This window comes from Ylistrum balloti, unplaced genomic scaffold (genome assembly GCF_031769215.1).
Source record: "Ylistrum balloti isolate Yb309-2 unplaced genomic scaffold, AGI_CSIRO_Ybal_v1 Utg369980, whole genome shotgun sequence".
NCBI classification, from domain to species: Eukaryota; Metazoa; Mollusca; class Bivalvia; order Pectinida; family Pectinidae; genus Ylistrum; species Ylistrum balloti.
The window spans coordinates 288,802-309,058 of NW_026782068.1; the positions used below are offsets into that span (position 1 = coordinate 288,802).

General features: G+C 33.8%; 1 protein-coding gene across 1 annotated transcript; it reads left to right on the forward strand.

The window, feature by feature from the left end:
• The first annotated feature begins 1,214 nt into the window (after positions 1–1,214).
• LOC132547831 (ATP-binding cassette sub-family G member 1-like) lies at positions 1,215–18,221 on the forward strand. The gene is made up of 13 exons (XM_060211634.1): positions 1,215–1,434; positions 8,003–8,120; positions 8,675–8,864; positions 9,420–9,565; positions 10,987–11,110; positions 11,788–11,902; positions 12,621–12,961; positions 13,824–13,922; positions 14,468–14,636; positions 15,297–15,397; positions 16,126–16,281; positions 16,888–17,006; positions 17,980–18,221. The coding sequence occupies exons 1-13, from the start codon at positions 1,215–1,217 to the stop codon at positions 18,203–18,205; spliced, it is 2,124 nt and encodes a 707-aa protein (XP_060067617.1). The 3' UTR covers positions 18,206–18,221.
• The last annotated feature ends 2,036 nt before the right edge of the window (positions 18,222–20,257 follow it).

The following is a 20,257-nucleotide window of genomic DNA, read 5'->3' on the forward strand; positions in this document are numbered from 1 at the left end:
TTCATTGCCGGCGTCACTATATCACAGGTATCGATGTATATCCGTTTTGTTAAATATTACCGAAATGATAAGCTACATAATTCCAAGTTATGTAATTTTATCGAATTGTAACTCGTACATTTTGCAGTTTTAATTGATGTTTTAACTTTTTATTTGCCTTAGTTGGATTAACATTTCTACAGTGTTTCAGGCCGATACCTCTGTCCCCAGTCTGCAGTACTTTGATTTAATTTGTTATTACAGCCCAAACGTTTGTAAATGACAATGTAATTAATATTAATACTCCTACACAGTTTTGAAAGCCCAGGGAAACACAATAGTTGAACATAACCATGGCCAAATCGAGGATACTGTAAGTCCTGCTAGTATGATGTCACAATTCAAGCCTCGTTATCGTTATATCATGGTAGGCGTCATCCCCAATGCTCTGCCTAGCTGTCACGCTTGAATTTCGCTACCCACATTTTCAATGTAGCCAGTGAAGGAAACTCATTCCCTAGTGTTGCTGCCATATCAGTATGGATATCCTTAGGTGCTAGACCTTACATATCCAATTGAATCGCTGCTCTTTCACTGCGGTTTTGTCCATTTTGCGAAAGTCACTTGCCTTGTTTACTTTAGAGTGTTACCTCTTCGACATTAACAGACAATATGACACCATTCTTCGGTTACGCAACCTAAAATAATCATGGAATAGCAGGGCTGAAAAAGGACATCCATGCTTAACTTCTTCTATTCAGAGCTCACAACTTATCGATCAGCCCTCGTATGCGAAACAGCAATATTGAATTTGAGCATTATTTCGGACTTTACAAGTCTACTTCGGCAACAACGTGTTATTGTGGGTCACATGATTATTTGTTTACTTCCGGTGTACAAAAATTAGTAGGGATGCAATGAAAAAAATACGAATGCCATTTTCTTATTTTAGTAATACATTTATAAGTTATCATCAAATTTTATTATGAATATCATAGAATGGTATGTTTGTCTGTGACCCAAGTATTATTTAAGCAAATTACTACTATCAAATAGATATTTTAATTTTTTTTTGTGATCCTTCGCCCCTTCGTAAATTTCGACCAGTCCACCAAGAAGCATTTTGATTGGTTTACTTCTCGAGGCCATGAAGGACAAAGAATAATACGGGAAAATGGCGACGTATCTCTGGCGAAAATAGTAGGAGTATTTTGAGAATAGAAGACTTGACAGCAATGGCCGAACTACTGTGTACACATTCTCACATTCCTCTACCCTCAGGAATTAATGATGGCCGTATGAACAGCCGGAAGTCTTCGTCATCTGACAATGATTCGTCGTCAAAAGATATCAACCGATTCGAGAATTGCCAATTCGCTAACATTTCAGAACGCAAAGCAGTGAACATTGAGTTTACTGACTTGGTTTACAGTGTGAAACAAGGAAGGCACAAAGGTATAAACCTCACGTATTAGATATAGAGTGGGTGGTATCGACCGTCTGTATAACCAGGCTGTATGGTTGGGGAGGGGGTTGTCAGATCTGTTATGGTTCTTGTCATGACTGTGGCTACCTGTCCACAGGCACCTGTATAGGGGCTGGATTTTTGCTTGTGTTGTTGACGTACCATATACAAGTCCCTATAGGGTTATAAAAGTATTTTCATCCTGTGTATTATAGCATCATGTATCTTCATAAATTGTGAAATTATAGAGAGATTTGTCGAAAAATAAGGAAATATTATTGAATTTTTCATCATTTCCGGAAAATATCACATGGGGAAAGACTTTTGAAAAGGCTTGAAAACAACACTGTACTGTTTATTGAAATTACATTAATTTAGAATTTATCTTATTACATTCGATTGAAAGTTTACACAATTGCATATATACTTATTTATGGTAATTTGGTTGCATGGACATATTAAATTTGAGTTTAAAACAATGAAGGACCACACATGACTAATATCAGAAAATTAAGCACACATTTTGAGTGATGAAAATGGCTAGGTGTACCTAATGACTGTTCTAGGAGGAACCAGTGTCCTTGGACAAATTTTTTCCCCAGTAGTTCATTAATTGAGATAGCTTTTGAGGGGAGTATATGGTTGCCGCTTTGTCTATCTGTTCTGTTCATCCTTTTTCATGGGAATATAACTGTGTCTACAATTAAGTAAGGATCATGAAAAAGGGTGTGTACATTGAAACCTCACTATTAAGACCACTTTCGGGACTGGACAAAAGTAGTCTTAATAGAGAGGTGGTCTTACTAATGAGGCGATACAGATTACCCACCAAGATCCGTAATTCTGAAATGAAGACTGTATTTATCATCAAGTAATGTACATGTAGGTGTATCATTCAGCAGTATTAACTTATCAAACTGTTTATAAAATGTTGAAATATATGAAATGCAAGTAAATTAAATATATATAAGATTGATGAATTGACAAGAGAATATATGTGTATATATTCATTTGTTAGTTTTTATCGTAAAATACATGTAAATTAACTCTTTTAAACATTAAAAAGAAAAACTATTTCAAGTTTTGATAGAAATTTAATTTTGAAAAATGAAATTTCCTCTAGTGATCTAACATAGAGTGGTTTCCCTTGTTTTTCTCATAGCTTTCCAAATTGTCTGCCTTCTATTTCAAGATAATTTGAACTTGAGTTTTACCAATACAACAGTTCGACAAGTTGTCACTGACTACAGCCCACAATGATTAAGTTAAACTTTCTTCTTGAGCAATAACTTGTTTTATTTACATGATATCGTCATTGCGTGATTAACTTCATCCGAGTTGAGTGACAAGTAAAAATATTTTGTTAAAAAATTAGGAATAGAAACCTGTTTGGTTGGTTATTCAAATGATTTAGAGAGTATGATATCACTACAAAATAATTTTAAACCCTCGGTATCTTGTTCACGTGAGAACGAATGAAAATCTGAAAAGTTGCGTATCTCACCCTTAGGTATGGATGGCTTCCAAGATGATTAAGAGCATACATGACGACCACTAAATACATAATTAACAAAGAAAATATCACAATTAAAAACGTCTGAAATGTAGTTTCACACAGGTAGGCCAAGATAATCTGATAATAATGTTTGCTTCGTGTAACGGCACCTGTTGACGAGGTTGTTAACCAGTGACAAAAAAATGATTGAGATTGACACACATGTCCACCAGGTTAACGTTTATAAGATAGGGTCGTAGTGCGGAATAGCGGGACAGTCGTAATACTGAGGTGACTGCAAAGCATTGAATTGTACTGTTGAATTAACATGGACGGGCACATGTAATGCCATATTGAGTCCAGAAAATTAGCTTTAACTGAATTTCAGTTTAAAGTAGAGATAACTGGACAACATTCAAATTTAAATTAAAGTCGAACCTTGTTATCTTCGACTCAACCAAAATTTGACTCAATGATGTTTGAGTCATCCCAACAGAAATAACAAAGAAGGAAAAAAATTGGTTTTAGAAAATTATTTCAACTCAAATGGAATTTCAACTCAAGCAATTGTTTTGGAACATTTCAATGATTTCTTGACCTATGTTTGACCTTGAAACAAATGAGGGCAGATTCAGTATGATCAATGACACATGTTCCTGCCTCCACAAGGAATAGTATGTTTTGGTTTCAGGTCACTCTGACCTACATTTTGACCTTTTACCCAGACTTCATGAAACCATTTGGAGTATGGGTCCACCTGAGTGAGGCATTGTACAATAGGTATTAAAAGTTGATCACTGATGACCTACACCGAAGAAAAAAAATTTACTGAGTGATGTATTGCAAGCTGGTATTTCTTACCTACATTTTGTACTTGGATCTACATTAAAGAACAAATTTGTCAGAGATCTTATTACCTTCTATTCACTTGAACTTTATACTTGCTTTGTGGGTATAACATTTACCTTGGTGTGTAAGTGGAAGACTGTAATTTGCCAAATTTTCTTATATTTCAATGCCTTCACGATAAACTTTTAATTCAGGAAGCTAAAGCCCAAATACAACAACCATTTTGTTCAAACATCATCATTAAGTTTTGAAGTCCAATTACCAAATCGACAAGTAGATTTCTCCACTCCTGGCTTGATATATGATGTTAAAGGGAACAATTGTGTCTTGTTGTTTTATATACATTACTGACATTTCCACAGATTTGAGTTTTTATCTCATTATTGACCTGTTAACCAGTGACTTCACTCAAATATGTATGTCACTAGTGCTATATACCCTAGAGTGCTTTTCATTGGCTGCACCATACAAAAATTGATTTTAATATCCTTATATGGAGAGTGACTTTTCATCATGAATGGAAATTAGTGTAACAAAATGGATTAAAACTTGTCAAACATCCAAGATTTGTGATAAACAGTATCTTGTATTTGTTTTCATTTCATAGATTTTATAAAACTCAACAAGGGTTGCAAAAGTAAAAACTTTTAAGACTCATTTTGTAAAATTCTCCTATGAAATGAAAACTAGGTGAAGATCCTGTATGTATTTAAACTTATAATGCCTTATAATTTTGATGTTATGTATATACATCAAAATCAGATATATTACATAATATCTGTTATATGATAATATGTATATATATCAAAAATCATATAACAGGTATTATGTAATATATCTGTCGTTCTGAATCTCTGGTCATACAAATACTGTAAACATCCAGTCATTTGGACTTAGTGGTTAGTTCAAACACATGATTTGTTGTGGAAAAAAGAACAATTTTCCATCTAATGATAGTTTGAACATAGCTTATTCATCTTTAACCAGGTTTTCTGAATGTTTGAACTCATCAAATTTTGAATAAATGTTAAACGCAATTGTGGCGGCTGCCTCGTTATTTCTAAGTTATCAATATTCTTTACCGCAGCATTTTTCTCCGACAGTGGATTTATTTTAAGTGGATGTATGATCAGTTGAGGTCACATGTTATATACAACGTACATTCATCTGGCGACTTTAGGCCATTGAAACTGAAACACTGACTGATGGTCATGACATCCTTCTGTTTATGCAGTATAAACTATTATCTTTATTCTGTAATCAATCCACTCTTCAGTCCAAACAATGTTAGGTTATCGACCCTATATATATATATATATATGTTTGCTATGTAAACGTACCTAGCATATACACCTGTCCCCTATATTGTTTGTATAGGTACATGTAACGGGTCAATGTCAAAGTCAGCCTGAATGATTAAATTTTTAAGGAATATTTAAATATAGTTGGGGCAGGATGAGAATTTTTACACAGCAAAATTAGGAATTCAGTTCTTAAAAATGCTTTCATTGTGCCCAGCTTCAAACAAACGTGATGTTATGAAATGTCCTACATAAATATTTATATGTGAATAGTGCCCCTTTACTCGTCTGTAGAACACAATTACAGGTGTTTGTTGGTATTTTAATGTAAAATCAGTGTGTGTGGGTATATTAAAGAATTAAACTGTTATTACAATTTTATGAGGTGATCAGGTTCAGTGTGATATTATTGATAGTCGGAAGGGATGGCAATAATTTTGGTCTGTGTGCGGCAAAAGTCGACTTCCCGAAATTTTGCATTGAATACCAAAGAAAGTGCCGATTAGTAATTTCGTCTCTTATTGTAGTGCTGGAGTTCTGACATTCATTAATTCAAGACTGATGTAAACAAGTTGATAGAACATAGAATAATTCAGAATATGAGTATCAGTTCACCACAGACAGTAACTACATTGAAATAACATGTAAAACTGGGTGTTTTTTTTTTTTATTTTTTTGGACTTCATTCAAAATGCAAGCACTTCATGTTTGGAATCTACAATTGATGGTAACAAAATGACGGTGTATATACTAGCTGCCATTTCAGATATTTCGTTATGATTAAGTTGTCTTGTTAAGCTTCATGTAGGTACCTCTACCTGTAAATCATGGAACATGAACAACTGGTATTGATTTGTACTGTGTTCAAATGCATGATCGAACAGGAATATCATAGTTTTGACTTTGGTCTATGTTTGACCTTTAAATTTGACTTCATTATATGTTTGATATTGAAATTTTATCACATTCTGTATTTGACCTTTAAATTTGACCTCATTCTGTGTTTGACCTTTAAATTTGATCTCATTCTTTGTTTGACCTTTAAATTTGATCTCATTCTGTGTTTGACCTTTAAATATGATCTCATTCTGTGTTTGACTTTTAAATTTGACTTTGATTCATGTACCAAGCTACAGGCTTCTGGTACTAGGTACTTTTTTTTGTCTCAATGTACATTTCATTTATGAACTTTGTAATTTGGTTATGTATATAAAAACATTGTACATATATGATGGAAACACATGTACATCTGATCTTTATTTGACCTGTGACCTTAAACATCTTATCTGTATTTGACCTTTGACCTTGATAACAGTTAAAGAACTGACATCATTATATCTATAATCACGAAAACTCATGTATCAATATTTCTTGATAGGGAAATTTAAAGCATGCATATTACTTTATACAAGGATATCATGAATATATGTTCTCACAAAGATTGTGATAGATATAAAACTACTATAACGTTCTACTGTAAATGATATTTAACTATACACAGAGAAAAGTTACGTATGTGATATATACCACTGACATAGTGTCGCTGAGTACTTCTCTAATTGTATTTGATCAAAGTCCAGAACAGGCCACTGCTATTGTGTTGCTCCTTCAAACAGAGTGGTATATATTTTGTGTATATGTACAATGTGAATTAACTCATGTATTATCACTTAAAATCATTATACAGAATAAATAAGATTTAACTTAACCCTATTTTTTTCTTTTTTAATTTCATTTTTTGGATAAAATATTGGAACTTATAGCTCCTTATTTTACATTTATATAATGGTCTCTCCGATTGGGAACCTTATTCTTAAGGATAAGGCACAATTACTTCATAAAGAATTGTTGTATACCGGTACACAATATGTACCAAGTGTATCATGTTGAAGATCAGAATATCTTTTATACAATACTTAATGACATATATTGGATATTGCATGAGTTTTAGTTGATATGTGATTTGAGAAATGAGACTTAAGAATGTATTTTTATTGTAGTGAACCTTATAGCAAGCTATAGTAAAAAAAATTGTGACAATTTTGGCAACTAGATTTGGGATTTAAACTTTTTTTTTTCTTTTGTAAGATTTTTTTTTCTTTCTTTTTTAATGCCACACCTGACACTTGTTTTGCTTTGAGTTCTGTTGAGACATCCATATTTTTATTTGATACAGCCAAGTTTTCAAAATTAACATCTTTTGTATTTATTGTAAAGTAACATCATGACCATAAAGCTGTGACATACAGGAATAAGACTTTGTGTGATATAAAAGCTAAAGTCTTCATTCATTTTGAAATGTTGAATAAGATAAGATATTGTTAAACTTCTGTAGATGACTTATGTTGACAGCGATAGAAGTTATATGTGTACAGTATAGTCGCACAAGATAAGTGGATTTAAGTCATAGTACAACACCAGATAATTCCATCTGAAAAGTACCAGTATCTCAGTCTGGGAATTAGCTTTATAGATCGGGCTTTTTTAAGGGCTTCCTAGGGCCAATAATGGGCCTATTCCCAATAACAATTATTTCATATTCAAGCCAAATTCTCCTCATTTTTCCTTCCTGTTTTATCGATGTTCTTCCCAAAATGAAGCAGTAAGGCTCTATCTGAAACCAGTGAACAAAAGTCTTTGATAATTTTTATCATGCACATGCACCTAAATTGATTCATGTATATCCGAAATTTGATTGTTTGAACATGACTCGATATTTTTCATTTTGTAAGGGGGAATAAGTCTTAAAGTACACATTCTTATCAGGGTTCATATTGTTTTTATCATTACAGTTTTCCACACACAAAAAATTGTGTACGTTTTATTTCGGCATCATTTGTCTTGTTTAATAAGATTAATGTTTAAGTGATCTGTTTAAATTTTTAAATGTTTTATTATTTGTTATGTTTTCAGATGAGAAAGTGATATTAAAGAATGTATCCGGTCAGTTCAATGCAGGGAACTTGACTGCAATTATGGGTCCTTCGGGAGCTGGTAAATCTTCATTGATGAACATACTGGCAGGATACAGGTATTTCATTTCAATATTACTACATAACCTATATAGTACTAGTGGAAAGAAGTACTGGGTAGGGAGAGTGGCATTTTGCAAAAGTTAGTGGGGTTGGGTAGGGAGACTGAATAGGGCAGGGCATAGGGCAAGGAGCTGTAGAGTACAGACATGAGAGAGGTAGGGGGAGGGGCTGGAGCCGGTTCAACAAGGATATTGAAAAAACATTTGCTGGCATTTGACCTGAAATAAATTGAAATGATATCGTTTCTGATTGCATTCGTAATTACTTTCACTGTTTGATGTGATACTAGGATTGAATTTTTTTTCTTAAATGTGGCATCAGGACTCTCAATTATTGTGAAACTTGAAATATCCTTAAACATGGCACTATTGCTTACATCCTATAATGTGGCTTCATGAGTATCCTACCCTGTGATGTGGCACTGTGACTCATTTTATAAGCCACTGGTTAAGTTAACTATGTCATTTATATCACACAAGGACACATGTTCTGAAGGCTTTAGTTTTATCCTGTAATGTGACATTAATGCAATCTACTTATTCTGTTATAGGACAAAGAATATCACAGGACAGATCCTGGTAAACGGTCATGATCGGGACTTACGTCGGTTCCGTAAAAACTCATGTTACATCATGCAAGACGACCATCTACTGCCCCATCTGAGCGTGGAGGAGGCCATGATGTGTTCTGCACACCTTAAACTTGCTGAAAAGATGTCTTTGGTAGAAAAAGAGGACCTGGTTTGTATTCATTATAGACATACTAACTTGTGTACATGTTCTGACATTTAATCAATTGTCTGCGATATTGGATTTCAATGAATGACAACTTCCATTTCAGTTATTTTATTTATGGAAATGAAACATAATACAACAATAAAAAAGCTTATAAATACCTGTATTAATGGGAAATACCACAGCATCATACCAGAAAACTGTAGCATTATATAATCAAGGGAGATAACTCCAGTTAAATTAGCTGGGTGACTAAACTCGGCTGTCTGGAAAAGACAACATTGGAATTCTATTATCATGGATTAACTATTCTGACATGCACAGATTTTAATGCATGCAATGAAAAATCATAATTGTTTAATGCATGGATTAAGACACCCCCGCTTTATTTTGTGTATGTGATAAGAACAATTTAGTAAATTTCAGTCGGCTGCTTACATTTTAATCCCATTCTTAGATTTGTATGTCGACTATCTCATTACTGTATAGTTTTGTGGAGAATATTGATGTACTGTGTGTACATTTAATGCAGATTTCTGATATTTAGCTGTGTTTCTTAAGGTGGATGAGATTTTAGAAGCTTTGGGTCTGATGGCGACAAAGAAAACAAGGACCATCAAGTTATCAGGTGGTCAGCGGAAACGTCTGTCCATTGCTCTGGAGTTGGTCAATAATCCACCGATCATGTTTTTTGATGAGCCCACAAGGTAGGATTGCAGACAAGTCATTCTCGTTGAAAAGTTACATTGTTGTACATTGCACAGATGTCACTGATTTGATGGAAAATGTATTCAAAATTTCAAATTTGGTCATTAATATACATCTTCTATAAATGAGTTTGATTGTTTTGCATGTGATGGATTTTGTCTCATATTTAAGGGTAGATATATATATATATATATATTATCAACAAGTTTAGCTTTTCAGTAATTTCAGTACTTTGATGTTGTGTGAGTGTGAACTAAGATGTATGGTTTGTGGTGTGGCAGTGGACTAAGATGTATGGTCTGTTTTGTGTTGGATTAAGATGTATGGTTTGTGGTGTGGCAGTGGATTAAGATGTATGGTTTGTTGTATGACTGTGGATTACGATGAATTTTTTGTTGTGTGTTGTATTAAGATGTATGGTCTGGTTTGTGTATGATGTTAGTCTGTGTTGTGTTGGATTATGATGTATGGTCTGTTTTGTGTTGGATTAAGATGTATGGTCTGTTTTGTGTTGGATTAAGATGTATGGTCTGTTTTGTGTTGGATTAAGATGTATGGTCTGTTTTGTGTTGGATTATGATGACAGTGGATTCAGATGTATTGTCTGTTTTGTGATGGATTATGATGTATGGTCTGTTTTGTGATGGATTATGATGTATGGTCTGTTTTGTGATGGATTAAGATGTATGGTCTGTGTTGTGTTGGATTAAGATGTATGGTCTGTTTTGTGACAGTGGATTAAGATGTATGGTCTGTTTTAGATGTATGGTCTGTTTTGTGTTGGATTAAGATGTATGGTCTGGTTTGTGTTGGATTAAGATGTATGGTCTGTTTTAGATGTATGGTCTGTTTTGTGTTGGATTAAGATGTATGGTCTGGTTTGTGTTGGATTAAGATGTATGGTCTGTTTTGTGTTGGATTAAGATGTATGGTTTGTTGTGTGACAGTGGATTAAGATGTATGGTCTGTTTTGTGTTGGATTAAGATGTATGGTCTGTTTTGTGATGGATTAAGATGTATGGTCTGTTTTGTGTTGGATTAAGATGTATGGTCTGTTTTGTGTTGGATTAAGATGTATGGTCTGTTTTGTGTTGGATTAAGATGTATGGTCTGTTTTGTGATGGATTAAGATGTATGGTCTGTTTTGTGTTGGATTAAGATGTATGGTTTGTTGTGTGACTGTGGATTAAGATGTATGGTCTGTGTTGTGTTGGATTAAGATGTATGGTCTGTTTTGTGTTGGATTATGATGTATGGTCTGTTTTGTGTTGGATTATGATGTATGGTCTGGTTTGTGTATGATGTATGGTCTGTATTGTGATGGATTATAATGTATGGTTTGTTGTGTGACTGTGGATTAAGATGTGTGGTCTGTTTTGTGATGGGTTGAGATTTTCAATCTACTTGTATTATGTTCCAGTGGATTAGACAGCGCCTCCTGTTTCCAGTGTGTGTCAGTATTAAAGGCCTTGGCTGGTGGTGGGCGGACCATTGTATGCACTATACATCAACCAAGCGCCAAACTCTTTGAAATGTTTGATTATGTAAGTTCTTGCTCTAGCTATTTAGCTATTTGCATGGATTTATCTAGAATGTAGGAAATACCACCCATTGTGGGGAAAAGTTTTGGCCTGTTTTGAAAATGGGAAAATTTTGGACAGCTCTTTGATCACAATTCGAAAGAGAAATGGGAAAAATATATATGATCATGTTGAGGTAAGGTAGATATTTCTTTGTACTTGATGGCATGATTTGAAACTAATTAAATAAAGATTAAGTCAATAAGCTGTGTTTTTGTGGGAAAGTTTTCCTCTCTTTGGGAAATTCTCTGATTCTTCTGGTATATTTACTTAGTTGGGAATTAGTTGACATCCATAGGGGACAACATACCACTTGAGGAATATTACCCTTTTCGGGTTGTAAAGTCTAGACAATCTCTGAAATGTTTGATAACAGATAGGTTTACATGCGAGGCAGAGATTTTTAGGATGTTTACACTTTAATGAAGTCCCGAATTCACTCTGTAATGCTGGTTTTTTTTTCCATCCAAACAAAACAAATTTTGTTGTCAATATTTTGCAAATTACACAAGGAAACCCTGCTTTGTTTAATTCAAAAAAAAAATTTCAATGCAAAAATAAAAAAAAAAAATCTTACAGAAAATAATGAAAAATACTCTTGTGTCCCTCCTATAACAGATTAAACATGTTATCTGTTTTAGCTTTACATGCTGGGCGAAGGTAACTGTATATATAGAGGCACTATTAAGAATGTCATTCCGTACTTTCGCTCTCAAGGCTGTGTCTGCCCTCCCTACCACAACCCCGCAGACTTTGGTAAGTATTTGTCTTCGCAAATACTATGTTTACACATTTGTTAAATGTACACTGAGGTGATCAAGTGTTTTAACACAATAATTAAGAAACTGTTTCTTTAAAATATTTGAAATTCCAAAAAGTTGTATCAGTAAGGTATGAAAATATTTAAATCTGTATATTTCAACTAAGAATAGTCTGTGAAGTCATTCTACTAATCTAGCACTGGTTGGTTTCAGAATATCAAACCAGGATGTTTACGTTCTTACTTTTTGTAGAGTTGACTTTGTACTGTTATATTCAGACTCACTTTGAAATACTGTGAACTTAAATAATTTAGTGATTATCTTTTAGCAATGTTAGCTCTGATAATATTGTGCTAAAATATGATGGTCCTAATTAGTTTCTGTAAATTGATCAATTGATCATTTACTTTATTTGGCAAACTTACCTCTTCAGATATTCTTGAATGATTTTGAGAACGTTAATCTAGAAATTACTTCAAATTGTCGAATGATGAGCTATTAAAGACCTGAAATTTTCAAGACCCTAATATGAACATAAATGCCCTCCCGTATTATTTTCATACAAATAATCACAAATTATTTGAATTAGTAATTTACTGTTCTTACATAATAACAGGGAAAAAATCCCATGCGAGCTGTAAGTGACTTACAGTATAGAAATGTGAAATTGACTTTGAGGAATACATGTGTATATAATGTTTTTTTTCTGACAGTGATGGAGATTGCTGCGGGAGAATGTGGAAATGATAAAGTGGTACAACTTATTATGGCAATTAAAAATGGAAAATGTGAAGAGCTGGCTCTCGAAGACAAAGTAAAGGCTATAAAGGAAGGACTGGAGGAGGGTTCAGAGGTCAAGGTCGTTAGTAACGGTGTTTCTATACCAAACGGTACAGCAACAAAGCATGTTGATGATGATGAACTCTTTTTGAATAACCTTGATGAAAAAAACAAACTGATGAAATGTAACGGAACATCTCAAACAAACGGACATGTACCAAACTTGGCCGTCAACAAATTACAGAATGGTGACGCAAAGAAAACTTCTTCACCGGTTAGTATTGTCAGGGTTGTGTTCTAACTGGGGTTGATCGTTTAATCATGTGAAAGTTCTATGATAGTACACCTTGGTGTCAAGGTAGGATGATAAGATACCAGTTATAATGTTGAATTGAACAAATGAAATCATATCATTATGATTAAGAATTATTTTCTGAAGACAAAATTATTTAAGACTCTGGTATGCTTTGGGGCCCAAAACAACTTATGAGGAAACGTACAAATGCACTCTCGTAACCTTTGTGTACTTTATTTTCACAATTAAAATGTATCTTCATTTCGCTTGAAAATAAAATGTTAAAAGACTGATTTTATGGTTTTATCCACAGCTTGAAACACACTTAATGGTTTGTTCATGAAAGTCAGGAAAAGTATTTTTTCCAAATTCACTTAAAGGAGGCAAAAACAAAAGAACATGATACCCACATTTTTCATTGTTGACTTTAACGGTTTTTGACATCACAGACTATAGTCAAAATGTGAAAAGAACGTTGTGGCATAAACCTCTCGCATTTTATATACGAGTGCACAAGAAAGACAGATATTTACAGTTTCCGTTCTTAAAGATTTTATATCCTTGTAAATAGTAAATGAATAAACCTATGAAAAATTATGACTGTTACAGTACAATTCTAAATTAACGTTTTGACCCATGGTTGACCTCTGTGTGACAAGGATGCTTTGTTGATTGTTGAATTATTAATTTATTTATCTATTTTTTACATATTTATTAGGTTTTATGCCAACTGTTACGGCCTTTAAGCCTTACATTCGATAGATAATATACCACTGCCTAAGTACAACCAAATGTGTTAATCCTCACCATGTAGAGATTGAAGGATTTTTATACATTGTAGGAGGGAGACGGTAAGGAAATCTTGACGTTTGCCACCAGCAGTTTTACACAGTTCCGTATCCTCTTCATCCGAACGTTTATGTCAATCATGAGAGACACTGTGAGTATAAACAGAGAAACACTGAAAAATAAAACAGAGTCAAAAATGTAATACTGGTGTCCAATGGCAGCAGTGATCTGTTTTATGTTACCATAGGTACCACAAAGGAAAATGTTTTAAAGGATTAGAATTTCACATCAACAATAATTACTATCTTCAGCACCCTTAAGTTATGATAATCATGCTCACATTGACATTGTAGTTGAAATGATCTTGAGTTCACAAGGAAAAATTTGATGACAGTATTTCAATTTCAAAATTTGTATTTTATGATTAAAATTGAAATTTTCTTAAGTGTAAAAGATGTCTTTATCTTTCCTTATACCCCCACAACAAGATACTGGAAATAACCTTGTCTGTTGGTAATGTTGTTCTTTGCCATTATTGTATGGAGAACTCTTCCTGAACCAGTGAACTGATTCCAATGAAATTTCAACTCAATATCAAGGTATAAAGAACCACTATGTAGATGTCTGTGTAACTTTTGTTCATCTGAGGATGAGGTCTAGTTTTTACAGTAACATTTGTCTAATATTTTTCTGTAGACCCTGACAAGACTACGACTGATATCCCACCTTAGTGTAGGTATCATGATTGGTCTGTTGTACCTGGGAATAGGTAACGAGGCCAGCAAGGTACTAAATAATGCCAGCTTCCTGTTCTTCTGTCTCCTCTTCGTCATGTTTGCTGCCCTGATGCCTACAGTAATGACTTGTAAGTTCATTGCTTTCTGAACTCTTACATAGAGTATACATGGTCAATGACTTGAAATACAAGCTGTATTTTGGTAAGGGTGAAAAAGGACACTTAGGCAACCCACTCTTGTCCTTTTGTTTACCAAGCCAAAATGTAGCTTCTATTTAAGGACACTGACTATGTGTTATATTTTGCCTGCAACACTTACTGAAAATTCAGACAATTGAAAATTCAAAAGTTTGTTTGGGCTATTCAATCTCTGGTTACCTGACGTTGATATTAAACTTAATTGTACCAGATGATGCACATCGAGAATAATTGCTACAATAGATATTAAAGCAATTTTCATATTTTCGTCGATAAACCTGTTTGTTAAAAAAAATAAACCTGTTTGTTACAACAATTGAGAGAGCTTCTTTAAACAGTTATTTAAATATTGGAATGAAATATTATGTAAATCAGAAAGTTGTTTTGTCAAATTAATGCACCTGATAAACAGTACTGCTAATTGTGTATACTGTAACATAGTCTAAATTTTAGTGTTGTTTATTTATTTAAAATACTGGCTTTGTAGTAAAGGTTGTAGAAAAAAATTTAAAAACTGAAATTATTTTAAATCTTTGTAAACTTTGTATCGAAGATGAACATTCATATAATTACCATTGTGTTATGTATCAGTTCCACTTGAGATGGCGGTGTTTGTGAGGGAGCATTTGAACTACTGGTACAGTGTGAAGGCATACTACCTGGCTAAAACCATGGCCGACATGCCATTCCAGGTAAGAGTCAGCAGTAGTGTAGAGCTCACCAATAATTCTAGTATCACACACAAGGTAAAAACTTTTTAGTAACTGGAATAGTTCTAGTATTTAGTTTAGGTTTGGTACTTCATATTAAATGTTAGATGAGTTGATCAATGATTTAAATCAATTGAATTCTTTTACAGATAATTTCCCTGTTTGTGTACAGTAGTCAGGGCTCTCACACCCCATTTTGGGACTGGGGCCTGGGGCCTGGGGCCCTTTGAATTGGGAAAAATAATGGTGTTTTCCTTAGAATTGGGAAATTTTGGGGTCTAAATTGGGGGAAAAAAGATACTATTTTGCATTCGGCCCCAAATCTGGCAGATCGAGAGCCCTGGTAGTATAGTATACTTGATAATGAACTGTACATGTATTTGATTGCATTCTTTTACAGATAATTTCCCAGCTTGTGTACAGTAGTATAGTATACTTGATAATGAACTGTACATGTATTTGATTGCATTCTTTTACAGATAATTTCCCAGCTTGTGTACAGTAGTATAGTATACTTGATAATGAACTGTGCATGTATTTGATTGCATTCTTTTACAGATAATTTCCCAGCTTGTGTACAGTAGTATAGTATACTTGATAATGAACTGTACATGTATTTGATTGCATTCTTTTACAGATAATTTCCCAGCTTGTGTACAGTAGTATAGTATACTGGATAATGATTTATATTTGATTGCATTCTTTTACAGATAATTTTCCCGCTTGTGTACGGCAGTATAGTATACTGGATGACATCACAACCAAATGATTTTACACGGTTTGTTATGTTCCTGACCTTAGCCACACAGACATCCTTGGTTGCTCAATCTCTTGGTCTACTGATTGGAGCGGCAACTTCATTACAGGTGTGATATTACTCACTGGTACAAGGAAGTCAGTTAATGTAAAACAATCACTTATATGACCATTTCTTCTTTGAACGGACAGATTTAAAAGTTTATCAATTGATAGCAGGAAGATCTTTTGGTCGGAAATTTAAATTTTGAGAGAAAGATATTTTATACAAGGGACAGAAGTTGTGATCAAAATATATTTTATACAGATGACAGAAACTTCAGTAAAAAATTATAGTCTTTGTTCTGTGTAGGTGACAGAAACTTTGGTAGAGAAATATGTTCTTTGTTCTGTGTAGGTGACAGAAACTTTGGTAGAGAAATATGTTCTGTGTAGGTGACAGAAACTTTGGTAGAGAAATATGTTCTGTGTAGGTGACAGAAACTTTGGTAGAGAAATATGTTCTGTGTAGGTGACAGAAACTTTGGTAGAGAAATATGTTCTGTGTAGGTGACAGAAACTTTGGTAGAGAAATATGTTCTGTGTAGGTGACAGAAACTTTGGTAGAGAAATATGTACTCTGCAGGTGACAAACATTTTGGTAGAAATATATTTAGCAGAAATTTCTTCTATACAGTGGCAGCAGAAATTTTGATAGAAATCTATATTCTATATAGGTGGCAGTGTTCTTGGGACCAGTGACAGCCATACCTATCCTACTATTCAGTGGTTTCTTTGTCAACTTTGAAACCATTCCAGCATATCTACAATGGTTGTCCTATGTGTCATATATAAGGTAAGTAAACTGAATTGATGCTGCTAAAAATGCTTGGATGTTTTTCACTTTTTCTAGTCCAATATAAATTGGGTTTTTTCCCCAAAGATGACTTTTTTTAGTGTACAGCATTGGACGTCTGTCCAGCTGATACCTATCCATTTTAACAACTTCTCAATATTCAAGAGGACCAGGATATGGACATTGGACTATAGTATGCTGAGAAAAGCAGCTACAAAGCGAGTGAAGATGAATGACCTTGACTCACTTTCAATATCACAGTCATAAATTGCCTTCATATCTTCAGATAGCATCTTAATACCTAAGAGGTCAACAACATATTTGGCCTTAGCCTGCTTGGTTGGAAGGCATCAAAGTTTGTTCACATGACTAACCCTTACCAACTTTCAGTATTACAAGGTTAAATATCTTTTAGCAACATCTTTTATTATCCAAGAGCCACAGGTACATATATTGGGCTTGTAGCATTCTTGGATAAAGGCCTGCCAGATTGGTTTATATGAATGACCTTGACCCACTTTAGAGGTCACAGATGTCATATTTAAAAACCATCCAACAACATCTGCTCAGTAACTCAAGAGACTGAAGGTAGATATTAGGTCATGTTTAGATGAAGGACTATCAATAGGCATAAAACATGTCTTTCTTTGAATAATCCCAACAAAATTTGAAAATAGAATGTTACCTTATAATTAAAAAACAAAGTTGTCAGATAAATTTCGACCCCTATCAACTTTATAGATGACAGTGTTAAGACGTGTTTGCAAACAGAATTGAGTGACGGGTGTGTGCCCATTGGACCTCTTGTTTTAATTCCTTGGTTTTAATGGGTCAGGATTTTTTGTAATATGATTTGTATCCACTCTTCACAGGCACATAGCTAAACCTTGATGGCCCGTTTCTGTACAATAAATAGATATCCTTTTTGTCTGTCCAGTTGATGAAATTTCATCTTTATGTCATATTTTCACAGGTTTTCATTTGAGGGTGTGCTACAAGCTATTTATGGTAACGACAGGGAATCGCTGGACTGTGATAAAGAACGATGCATGTTTAACGCGCCTGATCAAATCCTGAAGGAGATGGATGTAGAAGGAGCAAAATTTTACGTTGATTTTATTGTGCTGTGTGTTTTCTTTGTTATCCTCCGAATTGGGTGCTATTTTGTGTTGAGATGGCGAGTCAAGGCACAGAGATAGAGATCTAGTCAGTATCAACAGGTGAAACCTTCGGTTTGTCTCTAAAATTTCTACAAATTTGTAAAACATAACTGGTTTTTGTGGAAGTAAGATTTTGACACAACTACCCATAACTTGTGTAAGAAAGATATTGACACACTAACCCACAGAATTTACGTCAAATCTTGCCATTCCGCATTTGAAAAAGTGAGAAAAATTACAGGTGGTAAGATTGAGCATACAAAGGAAATAACAAGGTCTTTATGTCCATTGTCTCAGTGTCTAAAATTGACCAATTTATCGCTGTGTACTCGTTTAAATTTTCATTGAAATACTCTGTGTATAACAGAAATAAAACACTATAAATATACCATGACAATATCCTAATATTGGATCTGTATATGAGGGTTGTTTTAAAAAGAAATAATCATGTTTTTGAAAGGGAGGGAGTGGAGGCGGGCAGAAAGATTTTTATGTTTCCCGCAAACTCACTGTATAATTTTCCCTTGGGACCACCTAATATATATTCAAATTTAGTCGCCATTTCCCATACAATATGTAAGTGCCTGCCTTCTTCCCATAGAAAACTTCTCACTATCACTGTGTAAATTTAGGAATTGGATGAACGAATTAGTTTTGGGGTAATTGAGCCTTAAAAACAGAGGACTCCTAAATCAACTGTGAAGAGGTTTAATAAGAAGACAACACTTCGGTATTTTGTGTCTAGTGATTTAGTAGTCACTGCCTCTGATTGAGGTAACTTATCACATTTTTCTTTTTTTATTTATGTAAAAATTTTTTCTTAAGGACTTATTTCTATGCACACCTACTGGCCAATCAAAAGTATTGTAACAAACAACGACGTTGTTACTTAGAATTATATGATAAAGATTATTTGATCATATGGACCATGCTTCCTATGGATTGGATAGTTTTTGGGTAATTTCAGACGAAAGTTTGATTTTTTTTAAAATTTGGTGGGACCAACCAAATGATTAACAGATGATTCTCGCTTTTTCACATTTTATCGAAAATTCCTTCATCCTGAAGATGCTCAGATGGGCCATTAACATATTCCCTTCTCCATAATTTATCTACAACAATTATTTTTTTTTAGAAAAGGTTATAAGGAATCGCTGTGAAGAAGGTATAAAACCAATGGGTCTCTCAAACAGACAGAAATGAATGTACCCCGTTATCAAACATCTTTTGAACTATTATCTAAGGAAGTGTTTTACGTAACATTTGTTTACCAAATTCTTATTGTCATCACAAAATTCTAAATTAAAACTTACATTTTTCCCATTTTGAATTTGTTCATATAATTGTAAGGTGCTTTGTCTAAGAAGTTTTTTCCTCATGTTTTTATCGGAAATTAGCAAAAATTATACTTGGTCAGAAATCACATTTTCAATTGTTTTTTTATTTTTTTTTTTTCGTAATTTGCTATCCAGTTCAAACTGCTATGTAGCAGGTGAGATTTTAACTTTATAGTTCATTTTGTCAACATAAGTTTATATACAGTAGCTAGTGAAGCAAGCAACATTTTTATATTGAAGTGCGATTGTTAATTGTAGATTTAGAGACTTACAATGGAGCCACTTTGATGTCACAGTGAAGTGGACGACGGTAGTTTTTACAGACTAGAAAAGCATATTTTTTATTTAATAGTGGTGTGCATTGTTTTCCTGATTTGTGATGTAGTTGTATTTTTGGTGACTTCATTTTATTTGATTTAGATATTGTTACGAAAGGAATTTGTCAACTTGTTTAATATCATAAAGTGGTAAGATAATAGCATTATTGTTATAAAAATGTTTTTGGCCAAAATAATGAAAAAATGAGAATGAATGGGAGAGTAACTAGTAGAGTGTCGTCTTGAACAACACACGGGAATGATACTTAAAAGTCACCATCAGAGCAGAAAACTCCAAAGTAAAGATGAGAAAATGAGAGTACAAGTCGAGATCAGAAAGGGAGAATACCTCCAAGTCAAGGTTAGAAAGGGAGAATACTCCCAAGTTGAGATCAGAAGGGGAGAATACTCCCAAATTGAGATCAGAAAGGGAGAAT